Source organism: Lytechinus variegatus, chromosome 4 (genome assembly GCF_018143015.1).
Source record: "Lytechinus variegatus isolate NC3 chromosome 4, Lvar_3.0, whole genome shotgun sequence".
Lineage (NCBI taxonomy): Eukaryota > Metazoa > Echinodermata > Echinoidea > Temnopleuroida > Toxopneustidae > Lytechinus > Lytechinus variegatus.
This window is the reverse complement of record NC_054743.1, coordinates 59917610-59925959: the sequence shown is the minus strand read 5'-3', so window position 1 is coordinate 59925959 and position 8350 is coordinate 59917610. Positions and strand designations below refer to the sequence as shown.

Sequence of the window (8350 nt, the reverse complement as noted above, 5' to 3'; positions counted from 1 at the left end):
ACTAGATACTTATGGAATTTCATAAATTATTACGAGCGAGCGGAGCGAGCTAACCGACATTTTAGCGTTTTCCGTCATTTTGGTTTTCATATTGGTAAAACATATTTTGTAAGAAAACGTATGTCCTTGTCTTGGTTCACTTGTATTCATAAGCATACATCATGATAATCATGTATGGCCTTGTTAATGGCGATACCGTGATCATGTCGGCGACATGCGGAAATAAAAAATATAATAAAATGGAGCGAGCGAAGCGAGCGGAAATTTTTTCTGTGTTTTTCGTCGGAAACATGAGATTCTGTTCATTATTGCTGTCATATACATTATTAGGTAGGAGAACTGTCCGTAACCAGACCAAGGAGTTATCAGGCTCTTGCCCGATAACTCCTTGACCAGACCGACCTCTGGGGAGACAAGTAAAAAAAAAAAAAAAAAAAAGGAAACGAAAAGGGGGGGGGGTTTGAACCCCCGAACCCCCCCTTGCGTACGCGCCTGCAGCAATATAAGGAGCAATATGGTACGCGTGCGAGTTCAGTATTTACCATGGCCGCCAGAAACGACTCGCTTCCTGGTGATTATCCAGTACGTGCGTCCCACAAAAAAGGAAACCCGTTTTTAGAGACAGATTTCACGATTATTTAACATTTTTTTTTTTTTTACTTTGAATTCGATGGTATGAGTGGGATCTCATCTTTAATTTGAGACCAAAACCTTCGCAAATCATTTAGGGATGGCAGATTGAAAAGTAATTGAGGCCTAGCTACAGAAACGATTTGCACAGAAACTCACGTGTTAATCTGAATCCACTCACATTTCAGGTATCAGTGAGGGAAACTTATCAAAGAATAAATGAAATGCTAATGAGCCAATCGTCCAACAATAAGCACGGTTGTCGTATCACATACCAAATTAACCAACCTCATCAAATTTTTTTGCGCATGCAACCTGATTTTGACATAAAAAATTCAAAGTCGTCTCGCTCATTAAATGCGTGAAGTGTTCGTCACATATGAACATGTAGAAGAATAATTGAATCGCATGATGAGCTACATGAAATATTATGATTAATTTGCCTTTTGAGGAAAGGGATGCGGGAATCCCAGTTTCATTTTTTCTGAGACGCACTTTACAATGGTTAGATATGTCTGCATGATCTGTTTTTACTAAATACAGCCTTGTAAATATAGACTATTTGCTCGACATCATCTACACCGCACAGCAGCAGGCGCTGTTGTGTCCATTATACCATGGTCTATGATTATACCAACTACCCTCGATCTGCTGTACGTTCAGATCGAAGTCTACCCAGGCTCAAGTTCAATTCAAGCTCTATTCAATTTCGTTTTTGGTTTAGCAAGGTGCGCAGGTCGATTCTCCTGAAAATGGCGGACAAATATGCCAAAGAGACGGCGGAGGAGTTTTCCTCCCGAATTTTTGACATGCTGAGCGGAGCATTCACTGGGATTTCGATTGCATTTGGGGTCAAGAGCGGTCTTTTTAAAGTCTTGGTCGATCACCACGACACACCAATGACTTCACAGGAAATAGCTGATGTAGCTGGCCTAAAGGAGAGGTAGGTCATAATCATGTTTTTACAAACACGTATGTAATAACGTACTTGTTAAACATCATGTACCCGCTGGAAGATTGTTGGCTCGTATAGAATTGGTGGAATTAGACTTGAGAATAAGAATCATACCCCTTTTTATACGGCAATATTGGATTATGGCGGAAGACATATGATTTTTCTTTAATTAATCCATAATAATGGACCGTACTGCCCACTCATAAATCAAACCAAAACACATTATTCAGGATAAAAGGATCAGTGTTACGAAATAAAAGCAAAATCAATTTGACATCTCAGTCATGGCATTAAAGCACCGAAGAAATCAAAGCCAATTATTATTTTGTTTATTGCTTAAGCCTTAATAGGTGCAAATTGTGAACAGTGTGATATATGAAGAAATATGACATGACATGGACGGTAGTAGAGTGAGGTAGGCCTATCCCGAAACAACAAAGTTGAATATGACTCGTGGCAGTAACAGACATACGAAAAATGAGGTAACGTTAGCTATATATTTGTAAGTAAATTCAGACAGTTTAAGCAACAATCAATATTTATCTCTTGTTTAATGTGAAACCAGAGATAGATCGGCTCGGTCTCACCTTAACGTTTAGAATATTTGTGTTATATAGGCATATTATTAATATCAATTCAGTAAAACACACAGTTAACCTATAAATATCAAAGTTAGTCATGCGCAATAGCACAGTGAAATGAATAGTGTGTTGAAATACAGATCGAGTACACAATGAATATCCTGCGATAACCTAATATAGGCGGAGGTAGTCTTGGTAAACTAACCTTTTGATATTAAAGATTATAAATATTGTGAAATTTATCATTTGAAAGATTACGTGTTGGCCATTCGATTTTCATTAAAAAGGGGAATGCTGAGGATTTTTTTTTTCGAAGTGCCAATAAGTCATATTGTATTTTCATTTATTCCATGCTAAGTCTCTATGCGCTTGAGAAAACAAAGGAGAGGAGGAGGAGGAGTGTTGGTGAGTTCATTTTGTTGAGGCTACAGGTACAATTTATGTTAAGTATGTAGATACAGAGTAGACTGTAGACCCTATAGCTAAACTAACTTAAAGGACAAGTCAACCCCAACAAAAACTTGATTTGAATAAAAAGAGAAAAATTCAACAAGCATAACACTGGAAATTTCATCAAAATCGGATGTAAAATAAGAAAGTTATGGCATTTTAAAGTTTCGCATATTTTCAACAAAATAGTTATATGAACGAGCCAGTTACATCCAAATGAGAGAGTTGATGACATCACTCACTCACTATTTCTTTTGTATTTTATTATATGAAATATGAAATATTGTTATTTTCTCGTCATTGTCATGTGAAATGAAGTTTCATTCCTCCCTGAACACATGGAATTCCATTATTTTAACATTTTGTGCTTCAGGCAAGGAGGTCCTAATCGTCAAATTCGTAAAAATTGAAATATTGTATAATTCAAACAATAAAAAACAAAAGAAATAGTGAGTGAGTGACATCATCGACTCTCTCATTTGGATGTAACTGGCTCGTTCATATATCTATTTTGTTGAAAATAAGCGAAACTTTGAAATGTCATAACTTTCTTATTTTATGATCCGATTTTGATGAAATTTTCAGCATTGTGCTTGTCTGATTTTTCTCTAAGATTCATTCAAATCAACATTTTTCTGAGTTGGACTTGACCTTTAATTGTTTAAGTGGCAGGTCCACCCCCATGAAAATATTTTGAATAGGTAGAGCGAACTAAAACAAGCATCGAAGTTAGATGTCATAAATGTAAGAAAAAAAATTATGACATTTATTTTATTTGGCTTGTTTTGTTTACAGGACATTATAGTGATTAGAGTATGTCATCCAGTGATTTACTATATATTTTGTCTTACTATGATTATGACATAAAAGTAGATCCTTAACTGCAATTTAAGTATTGGATATGTTTTCATAGGCTGACATTATAGGTATTTTAGGTACTTTTAATCCTAGCCTATGACTTGGAATAATTTCATTCACTTTCCCTGTATTTCACCCTATAACTCGTATAACTCCAGGTGCGGCGATCCTGGGGACCGGGGGCACAGTGCCCCGCCCCACTTTTTGAAGTTGTATGTGTGAGCGACTGCCACCATGCCTTCATGTAATGGCCCTTTCTCGAATCAATGCCCCATTTTACCCAAGAAAAGTGCCCCTCACGAACGTGTTCTGTGCCCCTAATCAGGACCCGTTTCATGCCGTTAGCAAGTGCCACTTAGCCTTGTTATAGGTGCCCTTTCTCGTATCTGTGCCCCTTTTTACCAAAGAAAAGTGCCCCTCACGAATGTGTTCGGTGCCGCCCTTTCACCTGAGAAGGACCCGTTTTATGTGTTAACGAGTGCCCCGAAGGAAAAATTTGTAAGAATAATCCGACGTGACTTAATTTTCATGAGTCATGTGAGTGGAGTAGATTAGTCACATTTTGCCCTTTATTTTAAGATAGTGCCCTTTTCGAAAAAAGGCGCTCCTTTTCCATGTGCCCCCTTACAACTTTGCTCCGCCAATTTTGGATTAATTCAACCAACCCCTCCGGCATTCTCATCATAAGAGCATAGTGATTCGCAAACTTTATTAGAGAGTACTCGCAATTACAACGGGGACGGATTCAAGACAAGAACATAGCAAATCTATTGAAAATGTCCGTCAAATGACAAAGATCAGCCAGGTAGATCTTTGTCGAAAATTGGTGAACTGGAGGAATAGCAGTTTCGTTCTAATTTTTGGAGTTTACGAAAGAAATTGCAAATACATGTATATCGTTTGTCAAGAGTCAGGAACGAAACTGTTGTTTTAATTCACCAATTTTCGACAAATATTTCTTTGCTGTACTTTATCATAAATGGAATGTGAAAATATATTTTCTTTCTTATTAAATTCGTCTTGCGTCATCAAGCGAAAACGTCCTATTATCCGTGCACACGCGTGGACAAATTATTCCGAACACCCCAAACAAGATATTCTCTGTGTGCAAAATAACCTCTAAACAAGTTTTTCACCGGCTTTATTTACACATTTTGGCCCCTAAACAAGTTGTCGCCAGAATATGAACCCGGGGAAAAAGCTGGAGAAAAAACATACCCTAAACACGTTTGGCTAGTCTTAAAAAAAGCTTTGGAAAAAAACATACCCTACATACGTTTGACCCTGCGATTGACCATTGACCAGTCTTTCAAAACTATCCCTTTTTGAAAGCTTGTTCATTACGTTTTTTTGTCACGCATGTGTACAGCAATATATTTGACTCCCCCCCCCCCCCCCCCGGCACCACGTAAACCTCCAAAGACCATCCGACTCTTGACGGCATTTCTATCGATATCGCCAATAACAGGTATGTTCGGGAGTGGTTGGGCGTGATGACCACGGCCTTCATCGTCGATCTCGACCCTGTGACAGAGAAATATCATCTACCACCTCATCGTGTAGACAGCTTTCGGTCAGGAACTATGGAAGGCCAGGCCGCTGATTGCTGCATTGGGATACCTGTCGTCAGTGACGTCTTCCGCACGATGCTTAAAGTCATTAAAAAGGACGGACCACGAGGTACGTGTAAAATACTACTTGCCCATCAGGGACAGCGTAACCGATGGGTCCGGGGATGAGCCCTCACTTTTTTCCAAATCGTGTTAAAACGTAAATATTACCATCAGAATGTGACGTTTCCATGATGAACCCCCCTCCCCTCCCCCTCACACTTTAAAACTTTCATATTAATTTATAAATTGTCGTGAGGGAGCGGAAAATTTTCCCTTTTTAGTCAAAATGAACATTTCATTTCATGAAATATTTGACCAATAGGTAGCGATCAAATGATACACTTTTAAAATGTTTTAAACAATGCCGTTTACTATGTGAATCGCACAGTAGTTGTTTAAACAGTTTAAACAAATGTTTAAAATCTTAAACAACCATTTGATGCTTAATTTGTTGATAATTGAATACTAGTTTAAACTTTGTTGTTGTTTAAGACTTTAATCACTTGTTTGAAATGTTTAAATAACTACGTTGCGATTCACATAGTAAACAGCATTGATTATATCATTTTTAAGTGCATTATATTTCGCAATATTTTCTCATATTTGTTTTTCTTGGTCGTGGAACTCAGCGAGCCAACGCCAATTCTACGTGGTCCGCAATATATTTAATGTCTATATACGCAAGAGGCAAGTGGAATATGACTTCATTTTATCATTGCCCGTAAATTTAGTTTGACGTAAGTTAATTGACATGATTGATATGGGTAGTTCTGTTATTTATGTGTGCGGTTTCTTTTCAATCTCAGGAATGGAATTTTCGATGGCGCCAAACTACCATGAATTCAACGATAGTTACGGCTTACCGTGGTTCAATCACTGTTTCGTCCAGGACTTTATTCCATCCCAACCGGAGATCAAGTCAAAATTAGGTAAGAATCTTAACCATTGTAAAGACTTGTAAGAATCTAAGTTGCCGTAAAGCAACCGATCAACTTTCACAATTCAAACTAAACTGAACCCTTGTCTCATGGGGAGCGCTTCATGAAAGGTCTAAAGCTGTCAGACGATTTATTCCGGCAAGCATGTTTTAATCGAAAGTACCTTAGTAATATTGATTCTGAGCCAATCAAATTCAAATAAAGTCTTCATATCGAACAACTTGTCGGCAGAAAAAAAGGATAATGAAACTCTTCCGATAACAATTCCAAGGAAAGGTTTTTCTAATCCGATCACTCCTGATCATCGCTTTCCATGCTCCCACTTCCGACAAATCTAGGCGAAGGCTGAAACCTCGATCATATTAAAGGCTATATTATACCGGTCGCCTTCCCGAGGCAGTTTTAAAAGTTATATTTCCCACTAATTTCATGTTGACTTGGAACATATTTTCATGAAAGCAACCCGGATCTTCCAAAAGCTCCCTCCTTGTTATAGCTTTTGTCATCGCAACGTTGAATATAAAATTTAGTTCACAATTTCCACATACCCCTCTTCGTTGTATCAGTGCGAACACTCCATGATTTACTGACACTTTTATCGGCATAATTGGTATTTGGGGAGACAATATTATTTATGAAAGCAAATGTGATTTCAGATTGGGTCCCAGTGGGCGGTGGTATAGTACCAAATGGGATTTTCAAGAAGTCACTAATTAGATTGAAGAGAGAAAAAAACTAAAACGTTTCCTCCCAGGTTCTGGTATTCAATGAATAAGCAGGAGACACTTAGCTGTTCCGAAATAAAATGTCCAGATAACCATCATCTACAATAGATGTCCTACTTTTCGATTCACTCAAGCTGAAGAAGCCTCTAGAATAGGACCCGAAACTGCATCCGAAGTCTTGTCGCTTAGAAAGTTTGTAAAATGATTAAGCTTTAAACAAATGTCATTAGGAAGATGAGAAAGAGGTTTTATTTTTCAGATTTTGATTTTATCTTTCAGAGAGTGGAATTCGGATGCTTGACGTCGGCTGCGGTCACGGTGCTGCGATCAAAAAGCTCGCCGAAAGTTTCCCAAACAGTCATTTTGTAGGTCTTGATGTTGATCAAAATACAGTTGATTGGTCAAACAAAGAAGCTGAATCATCAGCACTAAAGAACCTGGAGTACGTCTGCAGCGACGCCACTGCGATGCCTAAGGACTGGACCTCGTCGTTCGATTACGTTTTCTTCTTTAATCTCCTTCATGATACACCACGACCAGACCTGATCATTGACGAGGCCAAGAGAGTGATGAAGAAGTCAGGAATCATATCTGTGATTGAGATGGATGGCAAATCGAAGCAATGCGAAAACCTTGATAACCCTAGTGCTTCGTTCAACTACACCGACAGCTTATTCTACTGTCTACCCATGTCCTACAACAACCCTGATTCCGTGGCCCTTGGTGCTATGTGGGGCAAGGACCGCATACGAGAGTTTCTGGAACGGAAAGGTCTCAAAATCAAAGATGAAAGCATTCTTCCTATGATGCCGCAGGTTCACTTCCTGTCAGAATTGATGTAAATCACACAACTGGAATATAGGCCCTACAGTGAACTGGTTTACAAAATGGTTGACAGTCATAAAAGCAAATAATTACTTTTGTTGAAAGCTACATGCGGAAACTTTCATTTTTTTCAAGGCGAATGGATGTACATAAAGTAGCTACAATTAAAGTGCGTGTTTCATTGGCTGAAAACCAAATTGCTTATATGTACACATTTTTAGCTGCGTTTGATCGTAGCTGCGTTTGATCGCAACTCTTTCTGCTCCGGGCCCGAGGAGTTAGACTTTGTTCCATTCAAGGAGACCAATGGATGATTATGTGCTAAATACATGTATTACAATGGGAGAAAGGGGACATTTTCTTTTTAAGTGACACCCAAGAATGTAGAGGGCGTCAACACTTTGCAGTTAGAGTAATCAATAAAACATTAGTTTCGTCGGTGACTGGGCGAACGACATATTTACGATTTTCATCAGTTCCGAAACGTAGGACGAAACTGTTGGTCCAATTCACGGACCATCGACAAATACTTCATATGATTTACTTGTCTTTGCATTTTTAATTCATTTGCTGCGTTGTAGGATTCATTCCTCGTCGTTAAGCGAAAACTCGCTAATGAAAGGTGAAACTGACCAGAGGCGTTGCACTTGTTAATCTTGTTAATATGTTAATTTGAAACAATTATGTTGATTTATTTTTTGAATTTAGAATTGTGCATATGTCATGTACACTATTGTGTAAAAAAAACCCAGTCCCATACGCTAACTAGCCGAAA

General features: G+C 38.4%; 1 protein-coding gene across 2 annotated transcripts; it reads left to right on the top strand.

Moving 5' to 3' along the window:
* Positions 1-1277: 1277 nt before the first annotated feature.
* LOC121412775 (uncharacterized S-adenosylmethionine-dependent methyltransferase Rv2258c-like) lies at positions 1278-7719 on the top strand. Of its 2 annotated transcripts, none has more exons than XM_041605545.1 (4): positions 1278-1573; positions 4943-5154; positions 5894-6016; positions 7030-7719. In XM_041605545.1, the coding sequence occupies exons 1-4, from the start codon at positions 1383-1385 to the stop codon at positions 7590-7592; spliced, it is 1089 nt and encodes a 362-aa protein (XP_041461479.1). In that variant the 5' UTR covers positions 1278-1382; the 3' UTR covers positions 7593-7719. The 2 variants fall into 2 exon arrangements, with proteins under 2 accessions (XP_041461479.1, XP_041461480.1); XM_041605546.1 differs by lacking the exon at positions 1278-1573 and adding an exon at positions 2322-2571.
* The last annotated feature ends 631 nt before the right edge of the window (positions 7720-8350 follow it).